At 39.4% G+C, this 19,608-nt stretch overlaps 1 protein-coding gene across 1 annotated transcript in view; it reads right to left on the reverse strand.

Annotated features, from left to right (window-relative positions):
• The window catches only part of EMB1873 (porphyromonas-type peptidyl-arginine deiminase family protein), a 40,444-nt gene that overhangs the window by 15,962 nt on the left and 4,874 nt on the right, over positions 1-19,608 (reverse strand). The window contains exons 5-6 of the mRNA XM_088984105.1: positions 1,523-1,578; positions 1,331-1,409 (exon numbers count right to left, since the gene is read on the reverse strand). Coding sequence (XP_088840231.1) covers positions 1,331-1,409; positions 1,523-1,578 — 135 coding nt within the window. The remainder of the gene's footprint in view (positions 1-1,330; positions 1,410-1,522; positions 1,579-19,608) is intronic.

The raw sequence follows: 19,608 nt of genomic DNA on the forward strand, positions 1-19,608 counted from the left end.
CTGTAAATATGCTGATTGCTAATGCAAGTTCTTAAAAAGTTAGGCCAACTGTAATTTATATTGGGTGGAGAAAGAATGAGAATTGATTGATAGGTCACAAAAGGTGTGAAAATAAAGTAAATTATCATTGCAACATGTGTCTCATAGCAAGACCGAAAATTCTGAGGAAATAAACAACCAGTGTCCATTTTGCATACACCTGTACAAATACACACACAACCGCTGATGTTATAGCTACATTAGCTGTCAAAGCAACCAACAACAAAAAATTATCCAAAATAGTTTATTCAAATGGCTCTTAATTGAACCCATAAATCTCCTCAAAGGATTTTAGCTAAGAGAGGTGGGAGTCTGTGCTTTGGATGGAACGTTAGGAGAATTGAGAATGTTCCATGGTAGTCCTAGTGGCTCTAAGGAGTAGTTGCTGGGAACTTAAGGGAGAAGCTAGGATCCAGAGATTAGGCAGATTTAGGAGAATAATTTTTTTTCCTAGTGATCTTCAAAGACTGAACCTTGAGGACATAAAAGATCCCTTGGCTAAAGTAAGCCTAAAAGAAAACATTCGAAGTTCAGAACTATGTAGGAGTAAAGAGAGCACTATGAAAAACACCAAGTGACCTCAAAGAAGAAATTCTATTAACTTGTCAAGGACCATGATGAGTTAAGTGGTTCCCTCATGGTAGTAGTAGAGATTTGAGAAGAAAGGAGGGAGACAAGTGATTCCCTCATGGTAGTATCCATAAGATGCCTCTGCAGCCTGCAAGTATTTGATAACAAAGATCTCAGAGAAGAACATGGAATTTCCTGATAAAGTGCATGCTTAAACATGATAACCTAGATGTTCTACGAATCAATAACAATCTTATGATGTTCCTTAGTTAACATTCATAAGCATCAGAAGAAAAAAATGGGAATAATATTTATAAGCATCAAAGAAAGATCCTTTCTTTGCTTTATAGAATTGGCCACAAGAGATTAGCTTTGTAACTGGTGAAAATATGTTTCAGTGATATGGTTGCCTGTTTTTTCTCCTTCTTTCCTGCTTCTCCAAAATTTTGGAGAGTAGTTTCTGTATCATTCTCTTCATATTTAAATAAAGTCAATCAACTCTTACTGATAAAAAAAAAAAAGATTAAGAACATTTAATCTATTTCAAGTTTTTAATGAGATCCATTAATGATTTAGTTGGGTATTTAATAAGAAAAATAAGTAGGTTAAATATTAAAATATGGCTTAAAGTATATCTTCTTGGATTACAAAGCCAAAATGACAATATCGCAATATACAATATCATAAAACAACTGTGTCAAGTACAAACTATAATTGTTACCTTCTCCATCTACATGGATGCTTCCACCTTCAAGAATCATAGAATTTGAAAACCTTGGAAGCCTCTCCGTCCCCAAAATCTAAGAAAGAAGTCAAGGATCAACCAAATTCTGAAAAAGAGTAAGTATATGAACTTGGTAGAGTATGCATATCAGAAGCTAGCAAAATATGACCACCATAGTCAACTTCCTACCTTCCTGGCAACCAGAAGGTCAAGACTCCAATCCTGGTAACAACCATCTTCAACACCTAAAGACCCCCCAGAAAGAATAAGTGAATTTATATGCAAACACAATAAAGTAACGTATGCATGTATGCATCTCTACCTAATTGATATAGCTTTCAGGAAAGAGAGAATTTACCATTTATGCAATATAACTTCCATTAGTTTATCTAGTTTGAAGTAGGTTTGTTGTGTACTGAAAGGGGTAAAAGGTGGGATAAAAAGTAATACAGGCCTTGATGCAGTTACTAATGTAAAGATGTTGCCTGGGGAACTAATTTGGTCATTTTGTTCAATGAAGTTTGATGCAGAGTCACCTTTTCTAATCCAGTTTGTGCTTGATTTGATTTACTTAAAGGATTACTTTTTCTTTTTGTTTTTTTTTTTTATGAATAACTTACTTAAGGATTACAAGATATTTTTTTTGACACATGCATACATACACACACATGCAAGCATGCTTAAGTTAAATTTCTGTAGGATTTTCTGCTGATAATGTTTCCAGCAGTCATTGACAATGGTTTGTCAGCAAAAGAGATGCTTCTTGTGTTGTATAATGAATTTATATAGAATGCTGCATAGGATTTGCAAAGGATATAAAGCATCTCTGATCAGTGCTAAGATTCCAGTTCCACAGTCACAAATTTCCAACACCAACAAAGCAGTAGAAAAGGAAAAACAATAATCTGATTTGATAACAGTGAGAAAGAATAGAAGGGAGAGTTCCTAGTGAGAAGAGAAGAAGAGAAAGAGAATAAGAGATGGGGAGAAGCCAATAATGATATGGCCGCCCTTCTTATTATCTTATATATTCATAAAAAAAGATTGATTACAAAGATCAATATGCCCTTAATAGGGCGGCTACTGCTAATAACATAAAAACAGTCCCAAAAAAACAATATAAATTAATGGGCCTTGGGCCCAGCAACACCAACTAATGGCCCAATGACACTAACTACTGATTATGAACAAGAAAAACATAAAAAAACTGCTGGATTTCAACACTATGATACCCAGATACCCATGAATATGCAGCGCACTGGTGTCGGACAATAAGTATCTCATATGACACTGAACACTGTGTTAGCTCGAGAAAGAGAGAGAGAGCAGAGAGAAAGACAAAAGTCCAGATCTGTTAGGGTTGATCAGTCAGATCAAACCAACCCAGAAAAGATGTATTTATATTAAACTTATGTGAATAGACAATACTGTCCTTACAAAGAGAATAAAAAGGGTTTGTACACTAAAGTACACGCCTATTATAGTACAAGAAAGAAAAAAATAAAGTACAGAATAGTAGAATTACAAAACTACCCTTCAGTAGTTCTTCTACACTCCCCCTCAAACTGATACTGGGGTAGAAACATCAGTTTGTCAACAAGGAAATTATGTCAGGCTTTGGTCATGGCTTTGGTGAAGAGATCCACAAGCTGTAGACCCGATGAAACATGTGAGAGAGAGATGTGACCCGCACGAAGAAGGTCGCGAATGAAGTGACAATACACCTCAATATGTTTAGTTCTCTCATGAAATACAGGATTGGTTGCAACCTTGATTGCACTCATGTTGTCTGCAAATACAGGAATAACAGATGAGTGATCAATATTCATGTCATGAAGGAGTGCCTTAAGCCAGATTATTTCACTACAGACTGAAGACATTGCTCTGTACTTGGCTTCAGTAGATGACTTGGAAACCGTTTGTTGTTTCTAGCATTTCCAAGAAATCAGACAATCACCAAGGAATATACACCAGCCAGTAGTAGAGCAACGAGTGTCAGAACAACCGGCCTAGTCAGCATCTGCATAAGCTCAAAGCTGTGTGGATGAAGAGGATGAGAAAAATAGGCCATATGATAGTGTGCTCTGTACATAACAAATAATTCGGGGAACTGCCGAATAGTGAGGTTGACGTGGATCTGAAACAAACTCACAATCTGAACTGCATAGGAGATGTCAAGTCTAGTCATGGTGAGGTAGATAAGACTACCTACAAGCTGTCTATACAAAGTAACATCAAGAAGAAGGTCACCCTCATCTTTACTCAACTTACAATTAAGCTCCAGAGGAGTATCAACATGTTTCGAATCAGTCAAATGAGCAAGAGACACCAAATCAGAAGCATATTTCTGTTGATTGATGAAGTAACCCCAATGACTTATTTGAATTTCAAGTCCATGGAAGTATGTGACTGACCCAAGATCTTTCATTTTGAATGAGTTACTAAGCAGGAGTTTGAGATTGGTAATACCATCCACATCATCTCCAGTAATAAAGATGTCATCAACATATACCACAAGAAGAGTCAGTCCCTAAGCCCGCTTAAGAGTGAACAGAGAGTAGTCTGAAGCACTCTGCTGAAAACCAGCTTCTAACACTACTGTATGGAAGCGATCAAATCAAGCTCTTGGAGCTTGTTTAAGGCCATATAAGGATTTCTTCAATTTACACACCAACTGAGGATTGTCACAGTAGCTGGGAAGTGGTTTCATATAAACTGTCTCCTGTAACTCTCCATGGAGGAAGGCATTCTTAACGTCCATCTGATGAATTGTCCATTGTTTGAGGGCAGTAATAGCAAGTAGTAAACGGACTATTGTCATTTTAGCCATAGGTGCAAAAGTTTCATCATAGTCAATTCCATACTCTTGCTTGTAGCCTTGAGCAACCAGATGGGCCTTATATCTATCCAGAGTACCATCAAATTTGAGTTTTACAGAGTAAACCCACCAACTACCAATTATGGAGGCATCTGGAGGAGAGACAAGATCCCATGTGTCATTTTCCAATAGAGCCTGAACCTTTGAATCCATAGCTTCTTTCCAATGCTTAACTGCTACGGCCTGGCTGTAAGACTTAGGAATATCTGTGGATGACAAAACAGCTGAGAATGAGCTATGACTAGAAAAGAAGCCATAGCGATCAAGTGGATGAGAAATACGAGATGACCGACGCAAAGGAATAGATGAAGGTAAATCCTCAGGAGGAGAATCTGCACTTACAGTAATGGTGGATGGAGAGGAATGACCAGACACTTACAGTAATGCTTCCTGAAGTACGTCTGAAGAGGCTGAAAAGAAGGAGAATCACCTGTAGATCCAAAATCATGCAGAATAGAGATGGATGGTGCAGGTAATTTACAAATATGTTCAAATAATGAGAGATTCTCAAGAAATATGACATTACGAGACATGCGCAACCGATGGATTTTGGGATCATAACAGAGAAATCCCTTGTGTTCCGTACTGTATCCCATGAAAGCACACAGTTGATTCAGCTGTTATCTTTGTGCGTTCATGGGGAGGGAGATGGACAAAGCAAACACATCTGAAGACACGAAGGATGGATAGGTTTGGTGGACGATGAAATAAGGACTGATGAGGAGAAGAATTTTCAAGGACAGGTGTAGGAAGACTATTGATGAGATGAACAACAGTGCGGGTCACCTCCACCCAGAAAGTAAGGGGAGCATGTGAATCTTGTATCAAAGACCACACCATACTAGCAATATGACGGTTCTTGCGCTCCGATACTCCATTCTGTTGAGGAGTACTCGGACAAGATCTCTGGGACTGAATGTCATGTTGTTTAAGATAGGTTTGAAACTCACCATCCTCATCATCATAATACTCTCCCCCTGAATCTGACCTCAAAATATTTATGGTGCTTTTAAACTGGGTCATTACCATAGCATGAAATTTTTTAAACATGGAGAAGACTTCTAATTTCTTTCGAAGAAAGTAAACCCATGTGTAACGAGTATAGTCATCAATGAATGATACAAAGTACTTATAACCCAAGCGTGAGATGACTGGAGACGACCACACATCACTATGAATGAGATGAAAAGGTGTAGATGCATGTTCAGTAAAAGATGGAAGTAAAACGTGACTTTTACTATAGCAGCAAGTTAAACAAGATTTATCAATATTCTTGACTGAAGTAGTATTCAAAGGTAAACAGCCAGAGGAAAACAAATAACCCAAATTCTTAGCATGAGTGTGGCCCAAACTTCTATGCCATAAATGCCACACATTATTACATGAAGAAATAGAAGAACAAGGAGAAACAAATAGCAAACAAGAACTACCTTCGGTCCCCCAAACTAACTTACTCATGGCAACCTTCCGGTCGTACCAACACTCACTAGGTCGAAACATTGTTCGTGGCCCACAGCCCGGATCATTCTATTGGGGCGACGGCTATCCAATCTCACCGGCATTTCTACGGTGGAAGTCATGGTTTAGTTGTCTATCTGTGGGTCCGACCTTAGTACCCACACTGGCTCTGTCCCGGTGCATATCGGGGTCTGTTTGGAGAGATTCCGGTGAAGATCTCTTAGTCTCGAATTCCAAAGCAAACAGCCTCCCAAGCCTACGCCCCTTCCCCTTCATCTCCCCAGTGTGCTGGTCCTGAATGAAACAACCATCAAGAGTAAATAAAGCATTGTTACCATCATCAACAAGTTGTCCTACAGATATTAAACTAGTAGTCAATTTAGGGACAAAAAAAGTTTTGGAAAGATGAAAGGGCTTGGTCTAAGAAGTGGATAAGAACAAATCATTACAACCATATACAGGTAAGAATCACCATTGGCAGTAATAATATGGTTGTCAAAGGATCTAGGTTTAGGAGACTGACCAAAGGAGGCCCTAGTCGTGTGATTTGAGGCCCCTCAATCAATAATTCACATGTGACACGGGGATGAACACATAAAAGCAAACTTACAAGCCAGACCAAAAGCAGAAAAAGCATAAGAAATAGCTGAAGACATAAGCTCACGGATCCTTTCTTCAGTCAGATTTCACTGGGCATCTGAGTTGTGGGCTGATGATGAGGTGGAAGCATCAGTGGTAGCAGATTCGGTTGAGGCTTGATAAGCCTTATGCTGTCCCTTCTTAGGAGGCCTAGTCGGGCATTCCACAATGATATGTCCTTGTTGTTTGCAGTAAGTACAAAAGTTCTTCTTGCAGTGGGATGCCACGTGACCAAATTCCTTACATTCATAACACTACAACTTCGAGAAGTTTTTATTACCCTTCTGCTTGGTGGCTAAGAACACAGTATCAATCCCATGTTCCTTCTTCTGATCAAGTGTAGATAAAGTAAGAAGACGTGTTTCCTCCCATAACAACTCTCCAAGAATTGCATCTAGTTAAGGGATTGGTTCTCTACTAAGAATGTTGGAGCGTAGAGTTTCATAGTCAGGCCTGAAATGAATCAAGAAATGCATGGTCTTCCTCTTAGTAAGATGTTTCTTCATGGTCTTCACACAACAATCTGTAGAAAGATCCCCAAAGTGAGCCAGTTCATATTCAATCCAAAGGTTTATAAATCCTGCATAGTATTCATGAATCCTCTTCTCCCCTTGAACATAGGAGAAGATATTGATTTCGATCTGATATTGCCTAGACATATTCGATTACTGATATACCTTTTCTAGGTATTCGAACATGTCATGGGCAGATTTGAAACCTCTCATCGGGATACTGACATCCATTGAAATAGACCCAAGTATCCATGATGTAACCTGAGCATTTTCGGTTCTCCTTTGTTTCAGCCCTTTGACATCACTTGCATCAGGCATGGGAGTGGAACTGTCAATGTAACCCCACATGCCTTTCCCTTCAACAATGTACTAAAAATGAAATTTCCAGAGAGCATAGTTGCTCCCATCAAACTTGACGGAAATGAATTCACTCTTTTCCAAAGCCATAAGTCACCAAAAATCGTCCAAGATTCAGCAAAAGACGAAAAACTTGAAACACAGTCCAGAAAAGGAAAGTCTGGGTGCAGCCGCCTAGAAGAAATGTATAGATCTCTCTCAAATCTCAATGATATTTTCAGAGTATGATGAGAGGGCCTAGGCAACACTTCCTTTCAAATCTCACTGCAAACTGAAGTCATATGAGAGAGATCTAATAAAATCTATCTCCTAGGATGCGCAAAACAAAGAAAACTGATCTTTGGATAAATCAAAACAATCCAGATTCAATCGGCAGTAACAACAGATGTCACACTGATCAGAGAGAGGAGAAAAGGATCAGAGAGTAGCATGCTCTGATACCATGTCAACTTGAGAGAGAGCAGAGAGAGACAAAAGTCCAGATCTGTTAAGGTTGATCAGTCAGATCGAACCAACCCAGAAAGACGTATTTATATTAAATTTATGTGAATAGACAATATTGTCCTTACAAAGAGAATAAAAAGGGTTTGTACACTAAAGTGCATGCCTATTATAGTACAAGAAAGAAAAAATAAAGTATAGAATGGTACAGTTACAAAACTACCCTTCAGTAGTTCTTCTACATACTATATGGACACTTCTAGAGTATGCTTTAAAATATAAAAGCTTGTAAGTATTAACAGACCGTACTAATTTATTAAAGAAAACTGTTTATGTTAAAAGTTTAATTAAACTTGGTAAAACAAGTTTTGAGAAATGACAGCTTCAAAAACTATATGAAAGCATGATATAAAGATATAAAATGGGATACTCATACCCCAATACATGTCCAGGATCTTAGAAAATGAAGGATCGATCCCCCATTTATATTGCCCATATCGTTATTCATATCTAGGCATCACAACAACAAAGTGAATCACTTGAAATTGAGATTGATACATATAGTTTGATGGTATTGACTTAGATACCCAAAACTTGTTTTTTTGCTAATTTATCACAAAATAGTGTGAATGTTGAGACCTTGGTATTAATTATGATGACCAATAAACTAGATATTATTAATCTGATTCAGATTTAGGTTTGATCCAATTATTCAACCATGAGTACCCTGGCCCAATGGTTTTGGTGCCAACACTCTTGTCTGAATAGAGAGAAGAACAAGAATAATCGTAGAGGTGCCAAGAATGAATGACTCCCACCTCAAAGAGTCTCTTATATATTAAAAGATGTGTACAATTACAAGAATGCCCATATAGGGCTGAAAGAGAAGAAGAATAAGAAGTATAAATAATGTACAACAAGGACTATACTAAAAAAATACATCAAGTTATAGAGTCTCCACACCCCCCCTCAAATTGATGCCTAGACATAAACGTCAATTTGTCTATAAGAAAGAGATGTCAAACTCTAGTCATAGCTTTGGTGAAGATATCAACAATCTGCATGTCCAAGGCTACATGAGGAAGCGATATAAACCCAATAGTGAAGAGATCTCGAATAAAGTGGTAGTCCACCTCGATGTGCTTGGTCCTCTCATGGAAGACAGGGTTAGATGCAATTTTGATAGCACTCATATTGTTTGCATAGAGAGGAATAGGAGTAAGAAGCTGAATGCCAAGACCCATAAAGAGATATTGTAACCAAACAATCTCACTGCAAACCGAAGACTTGGAGACTGTTTGTTGTTTCTTACACTTCCAAGAGATGAGTGAATCACCCATAAAAACACACCACCCAAAAGTGGGCCTATGAGTGTCTGGATAACCAGCCCAATCCACATCAGGTGAAGGAGAAGAACAGTCCCTGGGAAGTTGTGCTTCTAACATATCGAATAATGCGATGAACAACAGTCATATGAGGCTGACGAGGAGCATAAACAAATTGACTAACAACCTAAACAACATGAGAAATATTAGGCTGAGTCATAGTGAGATAAATGAGGGACCCCACAAACTAGTGATATAAGGCAACATCAGGAAGTAATGGACCTTCAGATTTAGATAGCTTAAAATTTAGCTCCATAGGTGTATCAACATGCTTTTCATCATTAAGACAAGCAAGTTTAACAAGGTTAGAGGCATACTTCTACTGACAAACAAAATAGCCTCGATCACTACGATGTACTTCTAGTCCCAGGAAATATGTGAGAGGGCCCAAGTCCTTCATGTGAAAGGAATTATGAAGTAATAGTTTCAATTCACGAATGCCTTCAACATCATTCTCAGTCAACAACATGACATCAACATATAATAAGAGAATAGTAATACCCTGAGGCTGTCGCCTAACAAATAAAGAGTGATAAGAAGAACTCTAGCTATATCCAACAGCAACTACAATATCACGAAAGCATTCAAACCATGCCCGGGGAGCTTGTTTTAGACCATATAGAGATTTTTTGAGGCGACATACTAAACAAGGATCACTATAGTATCCAGGAAGAAGCTTCATGTAAACTGTCTCCTTCAACTGACCATGAAGAAAGGCATTCTTCACATTAAGCTAGCATATGGTCCAAGACTGAGCAGCAAACACTACCAAAAGAACACGGACTATGATGATCTTTGCAACAAGAGCAAAGGTTTCTTCGTAGTCAATACCATACTCCTGACTATATCCCTAGGCAACTAAACGTGCCTTGTATCGATCAAGAGATCCATCAGATTTCAACTTAATGTTGTAAACCCAACAACTCCCAACAATGGATGCATTTGGAGGAGCAGACACAAGATCCCAAGTGTCATTGTCCTTTGTTGCTCTTGGAAGATAAGTGTGTTTGTCTTCCTCTTGTAAATCTTCTATTGATGATTTAATGAAATTGTTATTGATTAAAAAAAAAAAAAAGATCCCAAGTGTCATTCTCATGTAAAGCATAAATCTCTACATCCATGGCTTCCTTCCAATGAGGGCTACTATCAGCTTCCTGGTAGGAGTGAGGAACATCTATGGAGGATAGGACAACAAACAAAGAGCTATGGTTTAAAGGAAAACCATAGCGGTCAGGAGGTCTAGATATACGAGTAGAATGACGAAGAGGAATAGAAGTGTGAAGAGTGTCTAAAGTAGAGGTATCACTTACAGGAGTAGTGGTAGGATGATGATCTGAACTGAGAGGAAGGAGAGTCGTAGGCGTAGGGGCTGAAGCACGTAACTGCTTGCGAGAGAAGACAAGAGAGTCCTCAGTAGAAGGAGGTGGAGCATCTTGTAAATCAAAGTTTAGCAAAATAGAAACGGACGGTACAGACAGTCTAGCAATTCCAACAAAAATGAAATGTGCTCAAGGAAAACAACATTACGTGATATACAAATGCGACAAATAGAGGGATCATAACAAAGAAATCCTTTGTAGTCAAGACTGTAACCCACAAAGGCACACATGACAGACTATGCAGACAATTTAGAACGTCCACAGGAGGGAAAATGAACAAAGCACACACATCCAAAAACATGAAGCATAGATAAATTTGGAGAACAATCAAATAACTTCTGAAAGGGAGACATATTACTAAGAAATGAGGAAGAAATATAGTTGATCAAAAACACAATTGTACTGGCTACCTCTACCCAAAAGGAAGGTGGAGTATGAGACTCCTACAATAATGTCCTCACAACACTAAGAATATGTCCATTCTTCCGCTCGGTCAAACCATTCTGCTGAGGAATATCTGGACAACTTCGTTGCACTTGTATTTCATTATCCTTCAAATAGGATAACAAATCTCCATCAATGTATACTCCCCCTAAATCCGAACGGAGAATACACACTTGTGATTGAAACCGAACCCACACCATAGCATGAAACAACTTAAATGTTGGGAACACCTCAGACTTGTGGCGAATAAAGTATATCCATGTGTACCTAGTACAATCATCAATGAATGACACAAAATATTTGTATCCAAGCCGAGAAGAGACAGAAGCAGTCCAGGCACCACTATGTATAAGCTCGAAGGGAGAGGTAGCATGCTTAGATATGTGAGGAAATGGTAAGGTATGACTCTTACTTAAGCAACAAGAAACACAAAATGTATCAAAGGTATGCAAGGAAGGAACTTTATTCTTAATAAGGCCTTAATCAAACAAAAATTTTAATTTTTCAGAATGTAAATGACCCAAACGTTTATGCCATAAGTCCCAAACATTATTTCTATGACTCAGAAAGGAACTAGAAGTGGAAGAACTAAATAAACTAATGATGCTACTGTTTGAGGCTTCTCGAACTCCAATGCAAACAGACGGCCCAACCTGCGCCCCTTCCCTTTCACCTTCCCAGTGTTCCGGTCCTGAATCAAACATCCATCCTGAGAGAAGATGAGAATGTTACCTTCATCAATTAATTGGCCAACAGAAATCAAATTTGTAATAAGATTAGGAACAAGAAGGGTCTTGGTAAGAGGAAAAGATGTGGTGGGTGAAAGCTTAAGAAACAGATCACTACTACCAATGATATTTAACTTTTCACCATTGACAGTAACAATATGTTTGTGGGTGAGTTTTAGTAAGGTTACTTGGTTGGTTAGGGTAGGCTCCTGTCATGTGGTTGGTAGCTCCAGAGTTAATGATACAAGTATGAGAAGAAGAAGCACAATAACCGGAAAACTCACTAGGTAAGCCAATAGTAGAAAGAGTAGAAGAAATAGAAAAAGTTACTAGTTGCCAAATGTTTTCCTCAACCATAGATGCCAGAGAATCACCTTTAACAAAAGAATCACCACCAATAGTAGATTCCTTACTCCCATGTGCTACAACAGCAGTGTCAATTCTATAGGTTGATCCTTCCAATTTTATAGGAATAGTATCTTCTCTATTGGAGGCCATTTCAGAAAAAAAAACAACATCTAGGCACAAGGATATCAGAGACAACCAAATTCAGCAATCAAGAACTCAAGATGACGGTCCAAAAAAGGCAAGTTTTAAGACTATCAAGTCTAAAACCCTTCAAATATGAATCTAAAGTCTGAATCAAATAAATGGAAAGCAAGAAAACCCTAGGACGACACCAAATCTAGGGTTATAGGTTGATCGAGTTACCCAATTGAGAGAAAACTGTGATTTACCAACACATCAGGCGTCTTTTTCAAGAATAAGGAGATATCTTGTGTTGATCAAAACAGTCCCTAGAAATCTCCAAACCAGAAACTGGTTGTAGGATTAAGAAGAACTTGAGAGAACCCTTCAATCTAGAGAGAAAAATTCAAATCACAAGCTAATGTAGAAGGTCTAAAGTCCAAAAAAGAGTTACAATCCAAAAAGGGAAATTGTACAGTGTTACAACCCCAAGAAGAAGATCAGAATTCTTTCGAAAACTTCACCAAATCAGATGTTGTTTGTATGTAGAATTGATTAGGTTTAGGCAAAACCAAATCTGAAGTCCAAAGTCGTTGCAATCCAAAAAATGAAGCTGTACAGTGTTGCTGCCCCAAGAAGAAGATCAGAATTCCTTCGAAAATTTCACCAAATCAGGTGTTGTTTGTAGGAAGAGTATATCAGGTCTAGGTGACACCAAATCTGAAGTTTGGCCTCGAACCAATGTCTCACAAGAGAGACCTAACGAAATCTCTCCTACTAGTTGTGCAAAGAAGACTGAACAAAAAAGGGTTGATCAAAACAGCCCTAATATGACAGGATTACTGCTACTAGTGAGTTTCACGAGAGAGAAAATAGATCAGAGAGCAACCTGCTCTGATACCATGTCAACACTCTTGTCTGAATAGAGAGAACATGAATAATCTTAAAGGTGTCAAGAATGAATGACTCCCACCTCAAAGAGTCTCTTATATATTAAAAGATGTGTACAATTACAAGAATGCCCATATAGGGCTGAAAGAGAAAAGAAGAATAAGAAGTATAAGTAATGTACAACAAGGACTATACTAATAAGATACATCAAGTTATAGAGTCTCCACATTTGGTATGACACTTCAACCTTGAGTTTTATATTGTTAATTACTACAATTCAGAACACTTAAGGAAAAAAACATATTATGATGCAAATTGGTGTAATGCATTAAAATCTTAACAAGGTTCAGAACACATTAGAAAATTAGTCTAGATTCTAGAGAGAACATTGTTCATCATAAAACTCAAGGTTAAGATTTTTGCTAAGTTGAAAAACAGCCCACTTGATGTATGGAGCTGTTTGAGATTAGATGCAAACTAGAAAATGAACAAACAAGAGAGGAAGAGAAGAGGGAGCTGGCGGCAATGAGTGTTAGAGAGTAAGAGGTTCGAACATAACCCCTCTCTAACACTCTAAACATCTTATTAATAAGTTAATCTTTGACAAATTACAGAGAGGCCCTTGAGTGAGCAGGAAAATACACAAACAGAATATTACAGAGTATGGGCCCAGAATAAGCCCCACAACAGAAACATAACATAACCTGAAATGACAGTCTATGGGCCATTCGGCCCATCTTCTCTACACTCCCCCTCAAGCTGAGCATAGATGTTAATCATGCCCAGCTTGCCAGTGTCATGTTGAAGCCTTGCCTTGGAAATGCCCTTGGTGAGAAAATCTGTCAGTTGTCCTTCAGAAGTAATGAATGGAAGACACACTTCACCGGAGGAGACTCTTTCACGAATAAAGTGTCTATCAACCTCAATATGTTTGGTTCTATCATGTTGTACCGGGTTGTGAGCAATGTTGATGGCAGCCTGATTATCACAGTACAACATCATGGGTTTGTCATGATCTACCCCAAGTTCTTCCATTAAGGACCTTAGCCACAATAATTCCGAGACTCCATGTGCCATGGCTCTATATTCTGCTTCTGCGGAGGATCGAGCCACAACTGTTTGTTTCTTACTCCTCCAAGAGACAACATTACCAGCCACCAGACTGCAATACCCTGAAGGAGATCTTCTATCATCAATATTTCCAGCCCAATCAGCATCAGTATAGGCTTCAAGTTTCAGATGACCATGTTTGGCAAATAGAATTCCTTTTCCTGGAGAGCCTTTCAGATAGCACAAAATCCGTTCTGCTGCTGCCATATGAGTATCTCTAGGAGCATGCATGAAATGGCTAATGCAACTGACAGCATATGCGATATCTGGCCTAGTCATGCACAGGTACAAAAGCTTCCCAAGAAGTCTCTGAAAGACCCCTTTGTCTTCCAACAAAGTTCCATCCGAAGCTGAAAGTTTGTGACTCATATCAATAGGAGTTGCAGCTGGTCTTGCACCAAATTTTCCAGTTTCAGACAACAAATCAATGACATATTTCCTCTAGGAAATAAGAATCCCATCCCTGGATCTGGCAACTTCTATGCCAAGGAAGTATCTCAACTCCCCCAGATCCTTAATCTCAAATTCTGTACGGAGGAAAGACTTAAGGCCCAGAATGCCAGAGGCATCATCACCAGTCACTATAATGTCATCAACATACACAATGAGATACACTGCTAGAGACCCACTTTTCTTCACAAAAAGAGTATGATCTGACTGTGTCTGAACATAGCCGAATTTAACAAGTGCAGCTCTAAATCTCTCAAACCAGGCTCTAGGAGATTGTTTGAGGCCATAAAGAGATTTCTTCAGTTTACATACCTTTCCTTGCATATCTTTCCCATACATTCCTGGAGGAAGACACATGTAGACCTCCTCATGTAAGTCACCATTCAGAAATGCATTTTTTACATCTAACTGATAGAGAGGCCAATCAAAGTGAGCTGCCAGAGATAAAAGAACCCTCACAGATGTCATCTTAACAACAGGGGCAAAAGTCTCCAGATAGTCAATCCCATATGTCTGTGTGTAGCCCTTTGCAACAAGTCTGGCCTTGTACCTCTCAATAGTCCCATCTGCCCTGTATTTAATGGTAAAAACCTACTTGCATCCAACTGGATCCTTCCCTTCAGGCAAATCCACCACCTCCCAAGTACCATTTTCATGTAGCGCATCCATTTCAGCCTGCATGGCATCTCTCCATTCTAGAATCCCAAGAGCTTCTGATACAGACCTAGGAATGGGGTTAGAAGCAACTGAAGAGAGGTAGGCACAATATGAAGGGGAAAGTAGGTCATAAGAAAGGTGTTTGGAAATGCAGTGTGCAGTACACTTCCGCTTGCCTTTCCTAACAGCAATGGGGACATCAAGATCTGGGAAGGGGGATTCCAAAGGAGCTGAAGCAATACCTGTTATCTCATCTGTGATTGGGAGGTTATGAGCATCATCTGTTGTAAGGGAAACCACTTGCTCATTCCTGGATCTCTGCCTTTGATACACTTTGGGATTATGGGTAGGACGAGGATGTAAAGAAATAGGAGCACTAGGACAAGAGGAATGAAGTGGCTGATCCTCCTTTGATTCATTTTGTGAGGATACAGATTTGTCAAGAGACTGAACTGGGACAGGAAGGGGAAGAGCAAAAACTTGTGACAGACTCTCCCCCTGTTGACAATGTCCTTCCTGAGAGGAACCATAAAAAGGAGAAAGTTCATCAAAGGTAACATCCATAGAGACATGTCTGGTGCCAGTCTTTGGATCAAAACAACAATAACCCTTTTGTGTGGGGGAGTAACCGAGGAAGATGCATTTGTGGGCTTTTGGTTCAAACTTGTGTCTCTGCACACTTGGAATGTGAACATAACAGGTACAAACAAACACACGAAGAGGAATTGGGAAGAGATCATTATCTGGATGAAGAAGACTGAAGGGGGATTTAAACCCTAAAACCCTGGATGGCATACGGTTTATGAGATAAGTAGCAGTAAGTACAGCATCACCCCAAAATCTTGTGGAAACATGTGAGGCAAATAAAAGGCTCCTTGCAACTTCAACAATATGTCTATTTTTTCTCTCAGCAACTCCATTTTGTTCAGGGGTTCTAACACAGGAGCTTTGGTGAATAACCCCCATGTCAGAGAGATACAAGGATAAGCTCTTCTCAAAATATTCTTTTGCATTGTCAGATCTGAAAACCTTAATTCTGGTACCAAATTGAGTCAAAACAAGCTCATGAAATTGCCTCACAAGTCTCGGAACTTCGTCTCGGGATTTCATTAAGTATATCCAAGTGAATCTAGAAAAGTCATCAATGAACAGGATAAAGTATTTGTAGCCCCCCATAGAGGATAAGTGGTAAGGCCCCCACACATCAGAGTGTACAATATGAAAAAGAAAAGAGGATCTTTTATTGCTCACAAGATAATTTTTTCTACAATGCTTTGACAATTGACATGACTCACAATTGAGACTGGACACACTGACTCCCTTAAACAGTTTGGGAAGCAAATGACTTAAAGCAGAAAAAGGTAAATGACCCAACCTACAATGACTCAACATAATTTGACTGACTGACTCTGAAGAAATAGAACCAAAAGCAACATTCTTGGGATGATCAAAGCATTGGCCAGGGGTGTCGAGCAAGTATATTCCATTCGCTTCATGGCCACTCCCAATCACCTTCCGAGACTTCAGGTCCTGAAACACACAGTGAGAAGGGAAAAAGGTTACACAACAATTCAATGACTTGATCAAGCTACTTACAGATAACAAGTTGGTATTTAACTTAGGTACATGAAGAGTGGAAGATAAAAGTAAAGAGTCTGTAGGCTTGATAGTTCCCTTGCCAGAAATGGGGGCAAGAGAACCATCAGCTAAGGTGATTTTGTCACGACCAGGAAGCAAATCATATGACACAAACAAAGTGGAAAGGTTGGTCATGTGATCAGAAGCACCTGAGTCAATGATCCAAGGGGTCTTGGGATTACCTGAGGTAGATGCATGGTTAGCAGAAGCCCTTATACCTGAGTGAGCAAATGCAGAGGTGGCTGGACTTCCAGAAGGGTTGGATGATGAAGTTACACCTTCAAGCTGGCTGATCATCCTTCCAAACTTCTCATAATCAGCTTTCATGGCTGCCAATTGTGCACTTGCAAACTCAAACTCTGTATCTGTACTTGTGGCTGTATGTGCACTTCCTGTCTTTCTACTGTCATTCTTCTTCTGGAATCGGATAGGGACAAGACTGGGATGCAATTTCTAGCACTTGTCCTTAGTGTGTTTCGGCTTTTTGCAATATTCACACACCACCTCCTTCTTTCCTGTGCCACTGGGGGCTTCTGTAACCCCTTTGGGTTTGATTCCCATATTTGCAAAATGATCATTGATACTGACCCCTTGAACCTGCACTTGCCTCCTGCTTTCTTCACTGCTGACCAAAGCATATGCTTGATACAATGAAACATCTTCCTTGGACAAGATGTTTTGCTTTGTAATGTCATATTCAGAATTCAGCCCTGTCAAGAACTCAAAGACCCTATTCCTTTCAACCAATTTCCTATATGTTTCAGCATCCTTAGGGGTATCCCATGTCACGGCCTCTATCAAATCAATCTCTTGCCATATAGATTTTAGGGCTGAGAAGTATGCTGCAAGTGACTTCTCCCCCTGTCTTAGATTCTTCACATCACTTCTCAGTTTGTAAGCTCTGGCAACATTCAACTTCTGTGAGTAAGTTTCTGCAACACTATCCCAGATTTCTTTAGCCGAGTTCATCCACAGATAATGCTGACTAATCTGTGGCTGCATTGAGTTCACAAGCCACCCAATCACTGTGTAGTTTTCTTGTACCCATCTCTCATAAGATGGATCATCCTCTGGAGGAGCTTTCTTGCTCCCAGATATAAAACCCCATTTTCCTTTGCTACAAATATGGATTTTCACTGATTGTGACCAGGCCAAGTAGTTGGTCCCATCAAGCTTAACTGTAGTTACAGCCAGCATAGAATCAGTTGGGGTTCCCAAAATCTGTCCATATTCAGCAGCATTCTTGTTTTCAAGGCTTGAGAAATCCATCATGTAAAGGCTCCAATTAGGATTTTTAATAGGTTTCTCAAGGTACTGGGGTCTTGATGAATTTAGTTTGAGCTGAATAGGCAACAACAACTAGCTCACAGAATCAGTTTAGACTTGATAACTGTGACAGTCCAGTTCGGTGGTAGTTTTTTCTTTACTGTTTCACCCTTTAAAGGACACCCAACAAACCTCCAATCACAAGGTATTTCAGGTTCTCAACAGCCGTTGTTCCAAAGAGAAGAAAACAGGGCCACAATCCTTAAGAGACCTTTCGTCGAACACTCAGAGTGCAGTAGTTAACAGCCTACTGTTAACTAGAAGAAACCACTTCAAGGTGTTCAGTATAGGTCCAAGAAGAGGCTGGGATGAAGATGAGACTAGTGCCACTTAGTTTTAGATCAGTTTCAGCAGCTCGGCAGTCCAATAATCAGCCGAATAGCACTTCCAAAACAACCCAGAAAACCAGTCCAGCAACAGTGGGCCGAATGTATGTGGGCTTTGAATGCTTTAATAGTCCTCCCAAACAACAAAAAATAACTCAGCAAAGGACTGAGAAAAGACTTACAGCAAGAGAGTCTCTGGTTTGAACTATAAACCAGGCCGAACACTTGTTCTCTGAGATAACTTCGAAAGTCCTTTTCTCTGATTTCAAATCAGGCCAAACAACTTGCTCTCTGATTCTTCCTGGTCACCGAACCCTTCTCCAAGTGTATAGAAACTTGGGCACCCTCCAATGACCTCCAAGAACCAGGCGGATGACTGTAAACTTTCAGCCCTAGAACCTCCTCATGTAGTTGGCTGAACTAGAACCACATGAGGGACACGCCAAGCAATGGCCCGCTCTGATACCAAGTTGAAAAACACCCAACTTGATGTATGGAACTGTTTGAGATTAGATGCAAACCAGAAAATGAACAAACAAGAGAGGAAGAGAAGAGGGAGCTGGCGGCAATGAGTGTTAGAGAGTAAGAGGTTCGAACATAACCCCTCTCTAACACTCTAAACATCTTATTAATAAGTTAATCTTTGACAAATTACAGAGAGGCCCTTGAGTGAGCAGGAAAATACACAAACAGAATATTACAGAGTATGGGCCCAGAATAAGGCCCACAACAGAGAGAAACATAACATAACCTGAAATGACAGTCTATGGGCCATTCGGCCCATCTTCTCTACATGCTATTTGCGGGCAATGATGCCATTGGCTTCTAAAATTGAAATGAGAAAGAATGCTAGTGTATAAATAGGGCACCTGTTTATCCAATGTTGTCATGGAATAAATTAAATTGTCAGCACTTGTTTTTAGCAACCCTTTGAGCCTAACCTTATCCCAAAGCCCCAAACCTGACCCCTTGAAAGTTACTTGAAGACCCCCTACAACCCTCTTCTTGGAAACTGAACCTCTAAATACTTCCATTAAAGCCCAAGTACCCTAAAAATTCCATCTATCAAATCTTGTCCCAAAAATCACTTGTTTAACCCTTGATCAAACCAAGATTCCATTCCAACCTTTGCCATTATCCAAGGACACGTAAAAAAACCTCTAAAACCCAACCACAGATCTGCAACTT

This window comes from Nelumbo lutea, chromosome 4 (assembly GCF_056320005.1).
Source record: "Nelumbo lutea isolate HS-2025 chromosome 4, American lotus-T2T, whole genome shotgun sequence".
NCBI classification, from domain to species: domain Eukaryota; kingdom Viridiplantae; phylum Streptophyta; class Magnoliopsida; order Proteales; family Nelumbonaceae; genus Nelumbo; species Nelumbo lutea.